This window comes from Barbus barbus, assembly GCF_936440315.1.
Source record: "Barbus barbus genome assembly, chromosome: 42".
Taxonomy (NCBI): domain Eukaryota; kingdom Metazoa; phylum Chordata; class Actinopteri; order Cypriniformes; family Cyprinidae; genus Barbus; species Barbus barbus.
Genome location: NC_136720.1, coordinates 1,263,432 through 1,283,798, shown reverse-complemented (window position 1 = coordinate 1,283,798; position 20,367 = coordinate 1,263,432). Strand labels below are relative to the sequence as shown.

General features: G+C 39.6%; 2 protein-coding genes across 2 annotated transcripts in view; one reads left to right on the top strand and one right to left on the bottom strand.

Annotated features, from left to right (window-relative positions):
• LOC306861610 (polyunsaturated fatty acid 5-lipoxygenase-like) overlaps positions 1 to 20,367 on the top strand; it is a 587,266-nt gene that overhangs the window by 395,858 nt on the left and 171,041 nt on the right. The gene's annotated exons all lie outside the window — the stretch shown is intronic.
• Positions 1,730 to 15,347, bottom strand: LOC306861292 (guanylate-binding protein 4-like). Its single transcript, XM_079403491.1, has 11 exons — positions 15,272 to 15,347; positions 15,046 to 15,199; positions 8,700 to 8,891; positions 8,498 to 8,625; positions 7,986 to 8,095; positions 7,012 to 7,202; positions 6,558 to 6,800; positions 6,164 to 6,444; positions 3,871 to 4,083; positions 3,663 to 3,765; positions 1,730 to 2,711 (listed from the first exon to the last, which is right to left on the bottom strand). The coding sequence occupies exons 2-11, from the start codon at positions 15,185 to 15,187 to the stop codon at positions 2,257 to 2,259; spliced, it is 2,058 nt and encodes a 685-aa protein (XP_079259617.1). The 5' UTR covers positions 15,188 to 15,199; positions 15,272 to 15,347; the 3' UTR covers positions 1,730 to 2,256.

Genomic DNA, 20,367 nt, shown 5'->3' with positions numbered 1-20,367 from the left:
GTATATGAAATAAAAAAACATTCAGTGTGGAAAAATATTTTTCAAAGCACGTCAGTGTCTATAACTTTTTATCTTTTTGAGCATTATCAACTCTGGATGATAGATAGTAAAGCCTAGAGTGTCTTCTTTTTTGTTACCATTTTAATTTAGGTATGTTATTTTCACCTGTGAGGCCCCAAATGGGGGGTGATGGCTAACAGGTTAAGCGTAAAGGAGCAACTGTATCTAAAGTGCTAGAAGAGTGAGTCCATAGTTTCTGTTACATCATCAAGTTTTTCTGTGCTGTTGGATATGCTGAGGAATTGAGATAAATCAGGAAGATTACTTACAAAACAGTCCTTTGTGGTAGAGGTGATGATTCTACCATACTTGTAATAAGGTGTAGAATTTACAGTTTTAGCTATATGGAGTTTACACTAGACTATATAATGATCTGAAATATCATCGCTTTGCTGCAGAATTTCAACACCACTAACATCAATTCCATGTGACAGTATTAAATCTAGAGTATGATTTGCACAATGAGTAGGTCCGGAAACGTGTTGTCTAACCCTGATAGAGTTCAGAATGTCTATGAATGCTGATCCTAATGCATATTTTTCATTATCGACATGGATATTAAAATCACCAACAATTAAGACTTTATCTGCAGCCAGTACTAACTCAGATATAAAATCAGCAAATTCTTTAATAAAGTCTGTATGATGCCCTGGTGGCCTGTATACAGTTGTTACATATGCTGCCGGACACAGAGGTAAGTGTTAACACAGTGACTTTATTGAAAGGTTTGGTGTAGAGGATTCGTGATGAAGGGAACGTGAGGTGAGTATTATCTTGAAGACGTGCGCTTTATCCCTTGATGTGATACTGATCGTGGTTTTGTGATTCCCAGGAGCGAGGAGTGGAGCAGACGATGAGGACAGGAACACTGGAGACACTGACCACAGCGATGGACGATCTGGACATAGCAGAGACAACGGAGTGGAGAACAGGAGGTAAGTACAAACAAGTAAGCATTCAGAGATTATACTCATCGAGCGAGGTCCGTAGGGGTAGAGTCTGCGTTGGATCAATGAGATCGGACAACTGCGGTGACTGTGGTTAGTGCTTTTATATTGTTCTTGATGATGGTGGTGACGAGGTGCAGGTGCGTGAGGTCATTAACAAGGTGCAGGTGCGAGTGATTGCGATGACGCTGGAGACGGGCCATTCTGTGACAACAGTAGCCAGTACAAACATAGCAGGGGATTTATCACTAACACGTGTTTCTCTAGATAATGTTATACGCAGCACCATAACTTCAAACGAGTTATACTTAAAGCCTGCCCTCTGGGAAATACTGAGAATATTGCTATAAATTGTAGCAACACCTCCCCCTTTACCTTTTGTATGTGGCTCATTTTTATAGCAGCAATCTTGGGGGCTAGACTCGTTTAAAAGAATGTATTCATCTGGTTTTAGCCAGTTTTCTGTCAAACAGAGCAAATCTAGGTTATGATCATTGATCAAATCATTTACAAAAAGTGCTTTTGTAGAAAGGGACCTGATATTCAGTAAGCCAAGCTTTATAAATTGTTTCTCTGTATTGTAAACATTTTTTATTTGTTGAACATCAGTTAAATTGTTACTCTTAATTTGGTTTGGATGTTTTCTGTATTTTCTAGTTCGGGGAACAGACACAGTCTCTATAGTGTGATATCTAGGTGAAGGAGTCTCTATGATTGTCCTTAATTTGAGTTGAAATATTTTATTTGCTCACATTTAATACACTCATAGCTTGTGCAAAGTAAAACAGTTCCTACCAAGCATAGCCACGATGAACAAACATGTTCACACAATTTGAAAATGTAAGTAAGGAATAATGAACAGTTTCAATACAATCGATAACTAAGATGCAAAATGGTGCGTTTGTGTTTGAATTAATTAAAATAGTGATTCTGCAGTGTGATATATGAAACATGAAAGTAGTGCCTGCTTTGGATACCTGGATGAGAGGTGTATTATCACAGTTTTACCGGTCGTTATCAGGTGATCACAAACCACTGGATGGTGCGACTGACCAGTCAGAATCAAGCATTCCAGAGAGCAGTGTAATACATGAACAATAACACATGAATTTATTTTATAATGAATTAGAAACATCAAATAAACATGTAATTATGATGGATCAGAGAAATAGGCCAGATTAGGCAAAAAGTTTATGAAGTAGTAAAATTTATATAATTTCTTCAATGATGATTACAGAGTCGTGGCATTTCACGAGATGCAACATTCGTCTGAAGAGCGCACAGCCATTTGCCGTATGGCCATGTGTGGCATTGCCAACATCTGTTCTCGGCGCTGCTGCTGCATCATCATAGCCATTTGTTCCTCATGTATCCTATTGTTTTTTTCTAAAATCGCTGCAAACTCTCTAGCTCTGTTACTCTCAGCACTCTGTCTCTTGAACTCTTCCATCTCCTGTCTCAACCTGTCAGCCTTCTCCTTGAAGCTCTTCTCCAGCAGATCAGCCTGCTCCCTCAGTTTACTGTCCATGGCACGCTCAGCCTCCTCTTTCTGAAGCCTCATCTCCTCATCCATCTTCTCCTTCATCTGTCTCATCCTCTCATCATTACTCTGTCTTTCTGCTTCTATCTTCTCTTCTAGCTGTCGCTGCTTCTCCTCTTTAGCTTTAATTTCCTGCTTCAGGAGGGCTGCTTTCGCTTTTTCCTCTGAAAGAAAACAGACACTTCAAAGACACAGAAGAAACTCAAACTATGATATATTTAAGGGCTCTATTTTACTGTAAAACTGGTCACACACTGGACAAGAAACTTCTCGCAGAATTCAAGACAGCAGTCCATAAGTGTAAATCGAATCAGAGACAAATGTTGACTTCAAGAATGAACATAGTGGGGTCAATGACTTTGAAGTTTGGTGTATGGAAACATTTCAATAGTGCAAATGAAAATAATAGAAAGGTTAATGTCATTTCATTACATGTGACATATGAGGTCATAAGTTTACATACACCTTGCAGAATCTGCAAAATGTTCATTATTACCCCGGAATAAGAGGGTTCATACAAAATGCATATTATTGTTTATTTAGTACTGACCTGAATATGATATTTCCCATAAAAGACATTTATATACAGTTCACAAAATAAAATAATAGCTGAATTTATACAAATTACCCCATTCAAAAGATTACATGCGCTTGATTCTTAATACTGTGTTATCTGAATGATCCACAGCCGTGTTTTTTTGTTTAGTGATAGTTGTTCATGAGTCCCTTGTTCATCCTGAGCAGTTACACTTCCTGCTGTTCTTCAGAAAAATCCTTCAGGTCACAAAGATTCTTTGGTTTTCCAGCATTTTTGTGTATTTGAACCCATCTTTTCACACTGAGGAAAACTCACAGGGACTCACAGAACTATTACAGAAGGTTCAGATTCTCACTGATGCTCCAGAAGGAAAACATTGTATTATTTTGCCTAAATATCATATTTTTTTCAAAATATCATATTTGCTAGATTTACCCTGATCTTCAAATTCAAATCCCCACCCACCCACACACAACACTGTCACAAGAACCTAAACCTTTAAGCAACATTTTTAACAAGTAACCTAGTAAGAATTTAAAAACAGGGAAACTGGGATTTTATTACTTAAAATTCTCACCCTTAATCTTTTTGTCCTTCTCAGTGAGTTTCTTGTCCGCCTGCAGAATGGCTTTGGAATCCCCAGACTTCTGCTTCAGGAATTCCTCTAGAACCTCTTCAGCCTATTGACATACACACACATACAGAAAAAAAAAAGGATAATTATGACAAAGACGATGACGATGAAAGTTGTCATGTCTTGTGATGTTGTTAAATATGGGCATAACCTTGACTTCTTTATTGGCCTGGCTGTTATATTTCTTCCCAATGTCGTCCAGATGTTTGCAGAAGAGATCATAGCCACCTGGTTTGGCATAGAAACCCTTCTTGAGTTTTTTCATCATTGGTGTAGAGAGGGATGACAGGATTTTCTCACATCGTTTCTTTGAAGCTTGTTCATTTTGGCACAGGTATCCATCAAAGAGTTTAATAATTCTTTCCTAAAAACAACACATAGCATGTCAGTAGCACTTCCCTTTCGTATGGGAAATTTCACTGCATCCCCCGGAGGACACTGTGGCCCCCAGCATGACCAGTGTCTGAAGCACGAGTCTATTTGTGACAATGAGCTTGATATTGGCCAACGACAGCATATGACGTCACTTTTGATGTATAAAAGCATCATCCTATTCTTGTCTTTGCAAGTAGGAGACTGCTGCTCCAGCAGTGAGTGCACTCTTGGCATAGTACTGAGACTGCTCTCATTAGAGTTACAAACGACCTGCTCTTATCATCTGATCGTGGTTGTATCTCTCTATTAGTGCTACTGGATCTTAGCGCTGCGTTCAACACTATCGACCACAACATTCTTTTGAATAGACTAGAAAACTTTGTTGGCATTAGTGGAAGTGCATTAGCATGGTTCAAATCCTACTTATCTGACCGCCATCAGTTCGTAGCAGTGAATGAAGAGGTATCATATCGATCACAAGTGCAGTATGAAGTACCTCAAGGCTCAGAACTAGGGCCGTTACTTTTCAGGCTTTACATGTTACCCTTGGGAAATACCATTAGGAAACACGGTGTTAGCTTTCACTGTTATGCAGATGATACTCAGCTCTACAGCGGCCCAGTGAAACACACCAAATTAAGAAACTAAAGGAATGCATAGTCGATATAAAAAACTGGATGACGAGTAATTTCTTACTGCTAAATTCTGAAAAAACAGAGGTGTTGATTATCGGACCTAAAAGCCCCACATGTAATAACCTAGAAAACTATCTAACACTTGACGGCTGCTCTGTCAGTTCTTCTTCATCAGTTAGGAACCTAGGTGTGCTGTTTGATAGCAATCTTTCATTTGACAGCCATGTATTTGCATCTGTAAAACATAATTTTTTCATCTTAAAAATATATCTAAATTGAGACCTATGTTCTCACTGTCAAATGCAGAAATGTTAATTCATGTGTTTATGACCTCAAGGTTAGATTATTGTAATGCTTTATTGGGTGATTGTTCTGCATGCGTAATAAACCCCAGAAGGTTCAAAATGCAGCAGCTAGAGTACTTACTAGAATCTTAATGCACTTCTAATATTCAAATCCTTTAAATGATTGTTAGGCTGCATTAATAAGGTCAACCAGAACCGGGAACACTTCCCATAACACCTGATGTACTTGTTACATTGTAAGAAGAATGGCATCGCCGCTAAAATTAGTCTGTTTCTTTCTTATTCTGAGGTCACTGTAGCCACCCGATTCAGACTGTATCCAGATCAGATGGTGGATCAGCACCTAGAGATGACCTCTACAGCTCTGAACGTCAGCGGAGACCAGGACACCTAGATTAGCCCCAGAGACAGATCCCCAGTGAAGAACTTGTCACCTAGACAGCCATCAGGACAAGACCGCGGGAACCAGATGAGTCCTTTGCACAATCTGACTTTGCTGCAGTTGGAATTGAACTGCTGGTTCGTCTGGCCAGAGGGAACTCTTTAGGGTCTTTGTGCTTTATTTTCAGCTAATAAAGTACTCATCCCTTTAGCATGGTGAATAGGCGTTTGTTCCTCATAGTGTCCTCTAGAGAACACAGTGCGAGTTCCTATTTGAAAGGGCATGTCTCAGGTTACGCATGTAACCACAGCTGAGAAGGGGAATGAAACACTGCGTCCCCTTGCCATGCTTCAGGTATTCCTGTGCATGTATCTTTCAGACAATACATGGATGATGTGTTCTACAGGTGCCCTTTTATACTCACACTCACACCAGTAGTAATATCATAACCTGTTGCTGTAGCCATTCCCCATGGCAATTTTCTAAAGGGATGTAGGTGTCTTGTTCCCCTTCTCAGGGAACCATAATTACATGCATAACCTGAGACGTTCTCTATTTTATAATGAATCATCGAACATTCCAGCTATCTGTAACATCTGTGTGTACCATTGTACCAAAGAAGAGGGCACTAAAATATCTGCACTGATTACTGGGTTTACCATATATTTTCAGAAGAACAAATATTTCAGCTGGTTGCCCAGTGTTACTGAGTCAATGGTTCACCATCATCCTAAATTAACTGCCTACCTCTAGAGATTTCAGGTAGCTCCCATCAGTGTCCCTGAAGGAATGCTTCATGAAGGCTTGTGTTGCCGTGCTGCTGAGATGTTGGTGTTCTGAGGACACATCCTTCAGTTCCAGAGGGAAGGAGTCCTTCAGCTTCTCCATTCCTCTCTGGTAAACCTCAAGCCCCTCCTTCACTGCAGCCTCATTCTCAATCATTGCCATAGCGATCACAGCATTCTCCAGACATGGCACAGCCCCACTGGAGATGGTGTCCACATACGTTTTTGCTAGATGACCCAGAACTTCAGCGAAAGAAAAAAATAAAACACAGATAAAATGGTATTGATAGATAAAGGTATTGATACATGGTTTTCTGTAGGCACATGCAAACTGTTCTAATTTTCTTTCGAATCACCTCGTCCAGTGACTGTGTATCCATCTTTCAGCCTCTTCACATTGCTATCATGAAAGACAAACTTGCAGAAATCATCTGTGACCTTCAGGAACTGAGAGGAAATGTCAGCAGAATTCAAGCTCTCCAGGCAAGACATATTTTCTGGGGCAGTTGGAAAGGGGAAAGTGAAGCACTTCCTGGAATTAAAGAATTTTTGGATGCACTCCCTGGGAAAGTTGTAGTCCACCACACTTCTTGAAGTGCCTAGAAAAGATTAACACATTCTCTATCTGCTCTCAATTCCAGAGAAAAGCATGCATGTTCTAGGAGTGTAGATGGTTGAACTACACAAAATGCTGAGACTTAGAAAATCGTAAGCTTGAATACCAAAACCATTCAAAACAGTAACAAGTCCTAGTTGTGATAATGTTTATGAGGACTCTAAAAATAACCTTTTGCGATATTTGTAAATTACCATGTTTCAGCTTCAGAGCAAACTCTAGGTACTCATCCTCTGTTGTATCTTTGCCATCGATCTTTAGCTCCAGTGTGAAGTCCCTCACAGCCCAGATGAAACTAGGGAAGAACTTCACAAACTCGCTTGAATCATCGGCATCCTCGTCTGAAGATTTGACCTTGATGCACTCTGATAGTTCAGTGACATATCTGACCGTGTGTTCAGGCATGAACACAAAGCAGCAACAACTCATGATACATAGTCTAGCAGAACAAAAGTGCCATTCCAGGAGGTAATAAGCAAATTCACAACCAGCACTAAACACTTTTTAGTATGACTAAACCTAGCTATGAAGAAAGCAATCTGGTATAGATTTAAACTTTGACAGAAAAAATTATGTAATTAATTACCACTTTAAATATTATGTAACATTATGACTGAATTTGCATTTCTATTTGAATAATTCCAATTTAGGATATCAGCACAGCAGTTCTGGAATAAAAAAATGAGGTTCGTTATCTAGATAAAGTTTAATGCAATTATTTTAAAGGGTACCTGTGTAATGTATTAATTAGATTGCCGATATCATTCACGCAGGGCAAATATATGAAGTGTTTGGAGTGTGATGAAGAAACATGAATGGGCAGTTTGCAGCATACTAATTAATTTTTCTTGGAAAAATATTTAAATGAATAAAACGAGACCAATCAAAGCATGTTTCTTTTAAATCAATTAAATAGTTTAGTAATTTTTAAACTTGAAAAAAAAATAGTAGTGATGTTTAAATGGCAAAGTTTCAGTGCTTTAATTTCTTCATTTACAAGTTTTAATAAAAAACAAATGCATTTTAATTTACTTGTAAATTTTCTAAATATTTAAAAAGAGTATTTAAATGTAATATTAAATATTCATATTTATGTAGTCCGGTGATTTTTAGTAAAGAGTGTGTCTGAACATTCCTTACAGGTATCTATAACTGATCAGAAGGATACTGCAGATCCATCACAGCCTTGTTGTCAATCGTCCCTCGACTGTTGTAGACCAGAGTGCTGCTGAGTAACACAGCCAGACAGAAGATGTTGGTGTCATGCTTCGGGTCTCCCTGTGAAAGATAAAGGTGTTTTTTTCATTATCAGCATCACCCAGTAAGTTTTTTATACTTTTTATACATTTATTCAGGAGTTCTCCATCTTCATTAGTTTACTAATTTTAATTGTTTGTGCATTTGTAGCCTTCATAAAACGCTTGCACTCTGTGGTTTGGCCATCTGTGCAAACTGAACACAGACAGGAGAGTTCTGCTGTCACTGAGCAACAAACTTTAAAGTCTTGATTTCAATTTCAGGTGCTCTGATATAGAAGCAGCTTGTTTTTGTCTTTCAGCTTTGAAACGCTGCACAGACAAACAGTCATTACACTGCAGTTTTTATATGAATATGGTTGTCTTGTATTCTTGTACTCATGAAACTGCTTGTGATGCTAGTTGTGTTTTCTTGTTACATCACCTTATCCACGTCTCCGAGTCCCTCGGTGTCCAGCAGCACTAGAGTGGTTCCTGCTTTAGTGGGATGGGGCACACACCACATCCAGATGCCCTTCGTCTTGGACTCAATTGTGCTGCCCAGCGCAAACCCTGATAATGACAGTGACTTTTGAGCATGTGATGTCATTCACTTGAACTGCGTGATGTTTGCTATGAGCGCTGACCTGTTTGTTTCCCAGCGAGGCGGTTCATCAGGTAGGACTTCCCGGTGCGGTAGAGCCCCACCACGGCCACCACCACCACCGGCTGCTGGATCTGCAGCAGGATCTGCAGCGCTGACTGCTGCACACACAGCTTCCCATCTGAGTCCGTGCCAACGAAGCACACTGGTTTATCCATGACCACTGGAGACGCATCTGCCAACATGTGTGCACATTTTAAACCAGTGGTCTCAAACTTAATTCCTGGAGGGCCACAGCTCTGCAGAGTTTAGCTCCAACCAGCTCCAAATCACACCTGCTTGGAAGTTTCTAGTAATCCTAAAGACTGGGGCTGTAGCCGAAATCACCCCTATACCCTCATTCACTATTTCCTACATTAGTAGCATGAAGCATGAAAACAAGTGAGTGAATTCAGACACTGAGTGCACCGGAAGGACTGCCGCTTTTGCATAGTTTGCTTGCTGTTTAATAAGCATTTAAAATGGGCAGCTCCAGTAGTAAGATTAAAGGATTTATCTTGAACTCCGTCACGGAAATTATGTAAAAAACCCTAATAGTCAATTTACAATTCATTTGTACCTGTGTTGTATTACGCCGTGGATGAGCGCTTCTAAAATGAATGAATGGATGATTCAGCTGCAGGCGCCATCTTCTGGCGAGACGCGGGAATTCGTTTGGCACGCGACTCTCACAGTGCATTCTCAGTGTACATCGGTTGTACACTCGTTTTTGCAGTGCATTGTGGGATTGAATGAGTGCACTCGAGAACATCCACTATGGTTTCGAACACCACTCTTGATTAACTGGATCAGGTGTGTTTGATTAGGGTTGGAGCTAAACTCTGCAGAGCTGTGGCCCTCCAGGAGTTTGAGACCAATGTTTTAAACCTTTAAAAACTGCAGTGTACTACAAAAAAAAAAGGTGAGATGGATTGAGAAATACAAGTCAGTCCAAAAATTGTAAAGTTAGTGGCTTGGCCATTTTTAATTTTCCTAATAAAAATCACTAAAAAATTCCATATTTTAAATGTTTGCCTCTCTGTCTTTGTTTCATGGTGCACACATTTTGGTTATACAGGTGCTAATGGAAACTTCAAGATCTCAGCTCAGGGTGGTATGGAAGCTTGTTTCTGCCACTAAATAAAAAATAGAAAAAGAAATTGCAACTCTTTATCTCACAATTCTGCCTTTTTTTCCTTGCAAATGCAAGATATAAACTTGCAATTGTGGGATATAAATGATACGAATTCTAGACTTTATTTCTCACAATTCTGTCATCTTTTCTCAGAATTGAGATAAAAACTCACAATTGCAAATTGGGGCAGTTGTGGCCTAATGGTTAAAGGGATTGGTCTTGTAGCCTGTAGGTTGTAGGTTAGATTTTCAGTACCGACAGAAGTTGTAGGTGGGGAAGTGAATGAACTCTTCTGCCCTCAATACTCACAACTGAGGTGCCCTTGAGAAAAACAAATGCAAATGTCTTCCCACTGCTCTGTCTGTGTGTGTGTGTGTGTGTGTGTATGTATGGTCCTGGTAAACCCTATGTTATGAACACAAAATTTCCCCACAAAGATGGCAATATCCGAAATCCTTGTGGGGACATGTTTTGGTCCCCATGAGGAAACAAGCTTATAAATTAAACAAAATTAAGTCTTTTGAAAATGTAGGGCGATAGTAAATACAGTTTGTACAGCAGAAAAACCATTATGCCTGTTACGTCCTTGTGTTGTATTAATGTTGTTTTTTAAATTTTTTAATTTTTCCCTGAGTTTTTTTTTTTACTTTCACTTCCACAGACATGTCTTATTGGACCTCGCCGCTCACCTGATTTCTGTGCTCCAGTGACGTCACTGACCAGCCCACCAATCTGATCGATGCCCGTGGCATAAAAGTGGAGAGAAGACGCCACTCGTGTGGGAGGGGGAAACTCTAGACATTTGTCGATTATGTCCTGTGTGTCATCCTGCATTATACTGAATCTAGGTAGCCAGTGTTTGTCTAAACTTGTATATAACTCATCTGTCTGTTTGTTATGCTCCATTTGTGTACCTCGTGACGGCGCTCTTGATTCATTCTGAGGTTGGAGTAGGGACAGGTAAGGAGGTCGCGCGATATACAGGGTGGGCCATTTATATGGATACACCGTAATAACATGGGAATGGTTGGTGATATTAAAGTCCTGTTTGTGGCACATTAGTATATGTGAGGGGGCAAACTCCTCAAGATGGGTGGTGACCATGGTGGTCATTTAGAAGTCGGCCATCTTGGATACAACTTTTGTTTTTTCAATAGGAAGAGGGCCATGTGACATCAAACTTATTGGTAATGTCACAGGAAAAACAATGGTGTGCTTGGTTTCAACGTAACTTTATTCGTTCATGAGTTATTTACAAGTTTCTGACCACTTATAAAATGTGTTCAATGTGCTGCCCATTGTGTTGGATTGTCAATGCAACCCTCTTCTCCCACTCTTCACACACTGATAGCAACACCGCAGGAGAAATGCCAGCACAGGCATCCAGTATCCGTAGTTTCAGGTGCTGCACATCTCGTATCTTCACACCATAGACAATTGCCTTCAGATGACCCCAAAGATAAAAGTCTAAGGGGGTCAGATCGGGAGACCTTGGGGGCCATTCAACTGGCCCACGACGACCAATCCACTTTCCAGGAAACTGTTCATCTAGGAATGCTCGGACCTGGCACCCATAATGTGGTGGTGCACCATCTTGCTGGAAAAACTCAGGGAACATGCCAGCTTCAGTGCATAAAGAGGGAAACACATCATCATGTAGCAATTTCAAATATCCAGTGGCCTTGAGGTTTCCATTGATGGTGCACCACCACATTATGGGTGCCAGGTCCGAGCATTCCTAGATGAACAGTTTCCTGGAAAGTGGATTGGTCGTCGTGGGCCAGTTGAATGGCCCCCAAGGTCTCCCGATCTGACCGCCTTAGAAGAGTGGGAGAAGAGGGTTGCATTGACAATCCAACACAATGGGCAGCACATTGAACACATTTTATAAGTGGTCAGAAACTTGTAAATAACTCATGAACGAATAAAGTTACGTTGAAACCAAGCACACCATTGTTTTTCTTGTGACATTACCAATCAGTTTGATGTGTCACATGGCCCTCTTCCTATTGAAAAAACAAAAGTTGTATCCAAGATGGCCGACTTCTAAATGGCCACCATGGTCACCACCCATCTTGAGGAGTTTGCCCCCTCACATATACTAATGTGCCACAAACAGGACTTTAATATCACCAACCATTCCCATGTTATTACGGTGTATCCATATAAATGGCCCACCCTGTACATTTTGCACACTTAGGTACCTTCCTCTTGTATTAGACACACTAGTTTAGGGGCGAGCTCCACCCTCTGTGATTTTTGTCTTTTGTTAGTTAGGGTAGGTCAAGAAGTGCGTCGCGGACGCAAAGACTCTCCTCATTATTTTTTTTCGGGTTTTCTTTGCTAGTTAGGCAAGTGGTTGAGATTATTAGCTAGCTTGGTTTCTGTTTTTGTTTTTTCTTTGATTTAGATGCCGCCCGCGTCCCCTCTCCAACTCTTTTATAATTATTCACCTTGTGCTTACCGGTTTATCTTTACTGGCTCTGTTGTGCCGATAGTGATAATATATATATATATATATATATATATACCTATATACAGTTGTTTATCTCATTTATCTTTGTTTACTCTCTCTTCCTGTGGTACTATTTTCTAAAATCTTCTTATCCTGTAAATAAAACTTACTTGTCGCATAGATCGACTGGCTTACTCGTTACCTGGTGTGTTACATGTTTCATAGATGTGGTTTCATCCAATTTTAATGTTACTCCCCCTTTTCTCCTTGACTAAACACCTAGGGTCGGAACATTACGTGGGGGCTCGTCCGGGATAATAATCGATGTTCCCGAAGTATTGGGGAGAGGCCATATATGCTTACATGTAGCTTCCTGGGTGTTGGCGTTTTTGCGCTGGCAGTTGTGGTTGTTATATTGCAGGATTTTTGTGGGCTGTGTAGGGTGGTAACGTTGTTCAGTATAGTCATGACTTCATTTGATTTACATGCATTTGTTCTTAACCCCAGTTGGGAGCAAATTGAAAAGTGTAGAAAAGACGAGTTGCTTGCTATTGCAACTCACTATCAGATTGCTGTCGCAAAGCAGTCTTTGAAGAAGGAGATTAAAAATCTGGTTGTGGGACGTTTGGTGGAGCTACAAGTTTTGGAACCGTTTGATGGTGATGGCGGTGTGGGTTTGAAAACCCCTGATGCGAAGGCGTGGCCTGCTGGTTCCGTGAGGGGGAGAGGCGAGAGGCCAATGGGAGCTGATGCCGAGGCGGAGGCCGAAGTTAAGGTTGCTCTTCCGCCCTTTGATCCTTTTTCCCCTGTTTCCTCCGGGTCTAGAGAAGATGCAAGCCTGAAAGTGCGTCTGGCCCTGGAAATGCAGGAAAAGATGCAGGCGCGTCAAGCAGAGTTGGATCTGTAGTTGGAGGTACGTAAACTTGAGATTGAGGCGGAGAAAGAGGTAAAGCTGCGACGGCTCGAGCTGGAGGCGGCGAAGGTCACTGCCAGCTCGGCTGCGCAGCCAAGTCTTGTGCCGACCTCAGGGAGTTCCCCGCCGTCTGACCCATCCTCCCTTTCTTTTGATGTCAGTCGAAATATAACTCTAGTTCCACAGTTCAGAGAAGCCGAAGAAGACTCCTATTTTAGGGCGTTTGAGCGTATTGCGACGGCCCTACAGTGGCAGGAAGAAGTCTGGCCTCTTATGCTCCAGTGTAAGTTAGTAGGAAAGGCTCAGGAGGTATGTTCCACTCTGTCGTTGGAAGATGACATCTAACCTCCAATTTTAATGTTACTCCCCCTTTTCTCCTTGACTAAACACCTAGGGTCGTAACAATGCCTATGGAATGTCCCCATAAATATTGAAACCCAACATGAGTGTGTGTGTGTGTGTGTGTGTGTGTGTGTGTATTCCAGTGATCTCCAACCCTGCTCCTGGAGAGCTACTGTCCTGCAGATTTCAGTTCCAACCCGGCTCTAACACACCTGTCTGAAATTAAAAAGTCGCCTTGAAGACCTTGATTAGCTGGTTCAGGTGTGCTTGATTGGGGTTAGAGCTGAAATCTGTGGGACAGTAGCTCTCCAGGAGCAGGATTGGAGACCCCTGGTGTATTCACTACTCACTGCTGTGTGTGTGGGTGAAATGTAGCGCACAGTTTCGAAGTATAGGTTCCCATACTTAAGGTCCTTGCACACCGAGTCCGAAATTTTTGAATGCGTTTTTTTTTCTTTTCATATTCGTCATTCTTTCCTGTCAAAATGCTTGCTACAGATGTGAAAACACAGAAAATCAAACCTGATCCGAATTTATTATGACAGACGAAAGTTTCAGAGGCAGTGTGTAAACATGACTGACACAACATGAGATTGTATTTATTTTGTAACGTGCAAAAATTTCAGACTAGAATTTCGGACTCGGTGTGCAGTGACCTTTAGTTGTCACATCACTCAGCAAGTCCAATTCTGAGTTAAAAAAAGACTATTTTCTCACAATTGCTAGTTTGATGTATTTAATCTCACAATTTTGACTTTGTAACTCTCAATTCTAAGAAAGCTCACAACTGCAAGAAAAAAGCGAGTAGGAATTGTGCGATAGAACAAACTTCCATAGGATAGTCCTAAAGCTCTTTGTATCACAAGCTGATCTACATGTACTGTACATATATACACATTTTGCATTCTTGTTCCTTAGACTTACAATTTAAGTTTATTTGTATAGTAGTAATAATCTTGGTATATGTCCAGATCATTTCAGATTTGAGACTTTTTCTTTCTGTTCATGGAGATGAAGTGAAATTTTGTAATATACCCCTCACTTTTTGGGTTTATTATCTCTGGTGGGGGAGTAGGTAGAAAGCTGAAATTGTCACAGATGTAAATCACACTTGAGTTGGTCACAAACTGTATCTAAGTGTGTATTTGTGTATTGTGTGCCGTGAAATTTGTAGTGCTGTCAAAAGCACCTGTACTTTGGTACCAAGTCTGAGATTGCATGATTGCAGTATAGTCAGCTTTGATTGAAAGAGTTTTCACAAGAGTGCAAATAATTTCAATAAATAGTGTAAAATAATTGAATAACATAGTTATAGGGAAGGAAAAATTACTTTTAAAACAACTTTTTTTTTTTACTTATGCATGGCTATAAAGGCTTCATGTTCTTATGTGAATATAAGTCTAATCTTTTAGAAATGTAAACGCACCGAATTACGTGATTCGACTCAAAAAGCACAATAAAGTAAAAAAAACAAAAACATTTCCATTCTGTGAACATAAGCCTACCTGAAAGTGATGCAGACGCTTCATCCTGAGCCTTTCTTTTCTTTGGCTTCTCATCACCGGATTCTCGGTGTCTCTTCACAGGAACAGTGTTTGATTGACATCCATCATTCACACGAGGGGAAACAGGCGCACAGTGACTCATCTTGCGATCTTCCTGCATTATATACTGTATAAATATCACAAACATGTATTTTCTGTGTTATGTATTTTAATGTCTTTTCCTTACCTTACAGTAGCTCGATCAGAGTTCTGTGTTGTATGCTCATAGTTTTCTAGTGTCTATATATTTTACACACTTTTATGTCCAGCCCTTTAATGCTGATTGGTCAGAGTGAATCGGGGGATTGTCTCTGTTCTCTCACTCTCTCTGGTTATTGGCTCTGGTGACTCGCACCTCCTTCTACTGACCATAAACACTAGTGTCCAGTTTAACTCATGGTTTCACTTTCACAATCAGCAGCTGCTTACTGGAAACCATGTGACCGCAGATAAAATGATTTCTGTTTTTATATTGTGCACAGAATAGCATTTTGTGCTATGAAACAACAAAAGCTGAAAAGTAACAATGCAGAAAAGAAAAAAAACTACAAAAAAAGATTAGCATTTTGCCGTCTTGGAATTATAAGGTTTTATCTGCATCCTGAGCAGTTCTGAGATATTGAGCTTCAAAGTTTTTGCATTCCACAGACTTCTGTAGATAGAGCCCTTTTTGTTTTCTGAAGGCTCAAAAATGTACACAGCTTAAAAAAAGAAACATCACAATGTAAATAAGTTGTCACATATGTGAATAACTCAATTTTGACAAAAATGTCGTGACCCTTATAATTACAAGGCGACAATTTTTAACAAGTGGTGTTTTTTTTCTGATGAGATTCACTAGAAATTCCCAACAGTTTCCTTCCTCCTTTGTGTGTATCAGACACCAGGAAAATAATTCATACAAATATTTTGTGTGCCCGAGTTAATCAGTAGTGCATGCTGCTCAAAATACAAAGGTCAAGAGTTCAATGGCCAGGGATTTCTTTGATTAATAAATGAAATGTCAATGTCTGTTTGGATAAAATCATTAGATAAAAGATGAAATGACTATGAAATTATTGCAGGAAAGCCTTCATTCAAATAACAAACCTTACAACACAAACAGCAACATATACTGTTTGAGTTATTACTGATTAATGTTGTCAGCATAGACGTGGACAGAGTTTGGATTGTAAAGTCTGTGAATCGACAGACTGCTGCTGCTCTGACATGCTGAACTAAATGAGTGTTTGATCCCTGCAGAAATAAACTGTCTGCTTTAACTCATGACGGATTGAAAGGAGAGTTGAGCGTCTCAGCATCTCATTCTCTGTCAGGTTACTGTTAAAGCTGCGGTGCGTACTGTAACTTGCCTCTCTATTGCCACCTCTGTTTGAAACAGAAAATTGCTAGTTACTTGAGGAGTTATTCTTTTATGTGGGTTGTGCTTAGGGGTGGGTAGAGTATCCAAAATCTGTACTCACAGAAGTACTTTTAGAAATAATTACTCTAGTAAAAGTAAAAAGTAATAAGTATCCAATGAAAAAAACTACTCAAGCTATTAGTTATTAGTTACTTTGGATCATAGGCATATCAGAAATGAACTTTTCTATTAAGGGGAATTGATTTCCAGAGGCATTTTTTAAAACAACCTTATTAAATGTATCTGTTTTTTTCTTTGTCAAATTTAATCAGTTGCTCCAATCAATCACAATACTATAGACTGATACCAATCATCAACATCACCCCAAAAATATCTGTAGATCACAAAGGTGCAACAGAAACGGCATCTGACCTGGCATTTATGTTTATTTAACCCTCAAGCATCCTTCGTATAGCAGCCCTTAATTTATCCTTCATGGACAAATTTGGACACGAAGGTCTCAGGTGTGATCCCAGTGTTTTTGTGATGCATTTCTTTTGTTGTTTGGATTTTTGGTGTTTTTATTTTATTTATTTACCTCTAAAAGTTCCATATTTTATGTAAAATATGTTTATTTTTATGTTATAAGTACTATTTCTTATACTTCAGTAAGTTCAGACAAAACCTAAATATTTGGTGGCATATGATGGTATAGAAATTAGGACTGCCAGTCAATTAAAATTTGTAATCTAATTAATTGCATGATGTGTCAATTAATTAATCTAATTAATCGTAAAAAACATTTGGCTGTGGAAATACCCCCAAAAGATTATTTATTGCTATTTTTGTGTTAAATGAGAAAAAGTATTAAGTATTAAAGTATTTTGTAGACATTACAAATAGTACCTTTAGAAAGAAATATTTGATTTGATTTAAGATAAAGTTTATTACACATAACTGTTTAGTTAAAATTATCAAAATATCAATAGCCACTCTATGGCTGCATATAGGCTGAAATCTATAAACCATTGTTGTAACAATCCTAACCTCTTAAGAAAAACTCTTAAAAAAAACATTTGTGTTGGGTAAGACTAAACAAAGATGCCAAAATATGCTTACAGACAAATCTGACCATGCTATAAGGAAAAGACAAAGTAGGAGACAGAGTAATCATTGATTTCTAACAACAACAAAAAATGTAATCAAATTTCAATAACTCAAATAATTAAAACGGAACCAAATGGTGCCACACAGGTAAGAATGTAACGAAGGGAGGCGTGACAACAAAGTGAGGATCCACATGCAGGGTTTATCCCAGAGTGTGGTCAGAACACCAGCCAAAAAACATATCCAGCAAACAATCATAAACAAGGAAACAGTCCAGGGATCAAAACACAAAGGCAAGGAAACAGGATGTGAGAGTGTGTGTGTCCCATTCTCAAAACTGAAAAATGCTGCCTTCGGAGGACACATTCCAAGGCATCAAGGCACGTCCGAATACAAAGTTAGTTTCACTTCCTGTCTCATGAGATACCTTCATCTGATCGATTTTTGAAGGCAGCATAGATGTATCCTTCGCTGCCTTTGATATCCCACAATCCTGTGCGTTTCATTCCGTGATGGTTGAGCTAAAAAATAAAGATGGCATCTGAAAGTTGCGTTTGGTGGTTAGTTTGTGTGTAAATGATAACATTTTGCACTTGTGTTATTTCTAGCGAGAAATTAGTATTATAGTAATCAAATATTCGTTTAGTTATCAGCAAAACTCATTCTATTTTGTTGTAGATCATTAAACCGTTACGCTGCTTCAGAAGCCTGTCTGAAATCAGTTTTGTGAGGTGCCTTCGTGCAAAAATTTGAGTACGATTTGAGATGCCACACCTGTGAGGTGGATGGATTATCTCGGCAAAGGAGAAGTGCTCACTAACACAGATTTAGACAGATTTGTGAACAATATTAGAGACAAATAGGCCTTTTGTGTACATAGAAAAAGTCTTAGATCTTTGAGTTTAGCTTATGAAAAATGGGGGCAAAAACAAGTGTTGCATCCATAAGTTTGTTCAGTGTAGTTCCCATATTTACATATTAAAGCCCTGAGGGTGAGTCAATTAAAGGTGGGGTATGTAATTTTTCAAAACCGTGGGGCCGAGTACCAAAACAAACTTGTAGCCAATCAGCAGTAAGTGGCGTGTCTACTCATGATGTGGAGGAGAGAGCATTCAGTGAACAGCCAGTGTGTGGAGCGGAATGCCTGCGATAGGACGCCGTGGTTGCTTTGGTTCTTCTCGATAGGTTAGTAACACCGTGTCTGCACCGGACGCAGCGCGCCGCAATAGCTAAAGTCTGCCTACACTGGACGTGATAAAGCGACCATTGAAAATCATTTAAAATTTGTGTCAGCACGTCATAAAACGCGGCAGCAGTTTTCAGTCGGGGATTTGTGGAACTGCGCAGCATCCAGTGTAGACAGCATCACTGATTATAATGACTTCTATAGTATTTTTTTTGCGACGCTCACGTTCGGTGTAGACACCAACATTGGTTTTGCTTTGTTTCACAGAACTAATTTGCCTGGGTTGCGTAGGCTATGTATGTGTGGGGTGGAGCTATCAAAATAGGGGCATGACCCTTTTGTGGTAGGGGCGTGCTTGTTTTGGTGATTTCAAATATCAACATTGGCTTCCAGAAATCACTTACCCCACCTTTAACAGCTAATTTACATTTTTTGTTGACATCTAAAGCAGTTAACTCCTAAAGTGAATCTTCATGTGTTCATTAAGGGTTGCTTTACGTCTGAAATACTTTCAACACGATTGACATGTATACGGTTTCTCTCCAGTGTGAACTTTCATGTGAGTCTTGAAGCTTATTTTATTACTGAAACACTTTCCACACGGTTGACATATCGAACCGTCCTTTCTTGAGTGAATTCTCATGTGGGAATTAAGGGTCTGTGTAAGTGTGAAACTCTTTCCACCCTCTCCAGTGTGAATTCTCATATGGGAATGAAGGCCTTGTTTTTGTTTAAAGCTCTTTCCACATTGAGGGCAGGTAAAATTCCTCTCTCCAGTGTGAAGAATCATGTGGTTTTTAAAGTTCCCTCTTTGAATGAAACTCTTACCACAATGTTGACAGCTGTAAGGTCGCTCTCCAGTATGAATTCTCATGTGGTTTTCAAGGTTTCGTTTCAGACTGAATCTCTTTCCACATTGTTGGCAGGTGAAAGGTTTTACTCCTGTGTGAATTCTCATGTGGTTTTCAAGGTTTTGTTTTTGACTGAAACTTTTTCCACATTGTTGGCAGGTGAAAGGTTTCTCTCCTGTGTGAAGTCGCATGTGGTTTTCAAGATTTTGTTTTTGACTGAAACTCTTTCCACATTGCTGGCAGGTGAAAGGTTTCTCCCCTGTGTGAACTCTCATGTGTACGTTAAGGTTTTGTTTTAGACTGAAACTCTTTCCACATTCATGGCAGGTGAAATATTTGTAAGATTTCTTCTGGGCTCTTTTTTGTGAGGAAGTCTTTTCGGTATTTGTGGATTTTTTTCCAGTTATATAATCATGTTTCTCATACTTTTCCTCCTCTTTTATTTCATTCAGTTCATGCCTCTCCTCTTTCAGTGGCATCAGGTCTACAGTGAAAAAACAAATACATGTTAACCCATACTGTAAAAGCTGACTATAACACTGTTTTCCATTAAAATGGTACTACACTAAAAAACAAAACAAAACAATGTATTATAGTAAATGTTAGCCATTTCCATGTGCTGCAATATACTTTGAATAGGGTTGCACTTTGAGTTATATATTGTAGCGTCTGCGTAAGCTCATTGATGGTTGGTTACTTGGTTTTAAGAGACCCTTTTAGCCTTTTGACATCTGCATATAAATTACTGACCTGGCCTCACCATTTACATTTATATGGGTGCTAAATTGCCAATGGTC

Excerpts from the sequence above, each read along its gene's own strand:
- LOC306861292 (XM_079403491.1), bottom strand. The coding sequence starts at position 15,187 with ATGAGTCACTGTGCGCCTGTTTCCCCTCGTGTGAATGATGGATGTCAA. Across the intron at positions 6,445-6,557 it reads ATACACAGTCACTGGACGAG|TTCTGGGTCATCTAGCAAAA; the intron begins GTGATTCGAAAG and ends CTTTCGCTGAAG. Across the intron at positions 3,766-3,870 it reads AGGCCAATAAAGAAGTCAAG|GCTGAAGAGGTTCTAGAGGA; the intron begins GTTATGCCCATA and ends GTATGTCAATAG.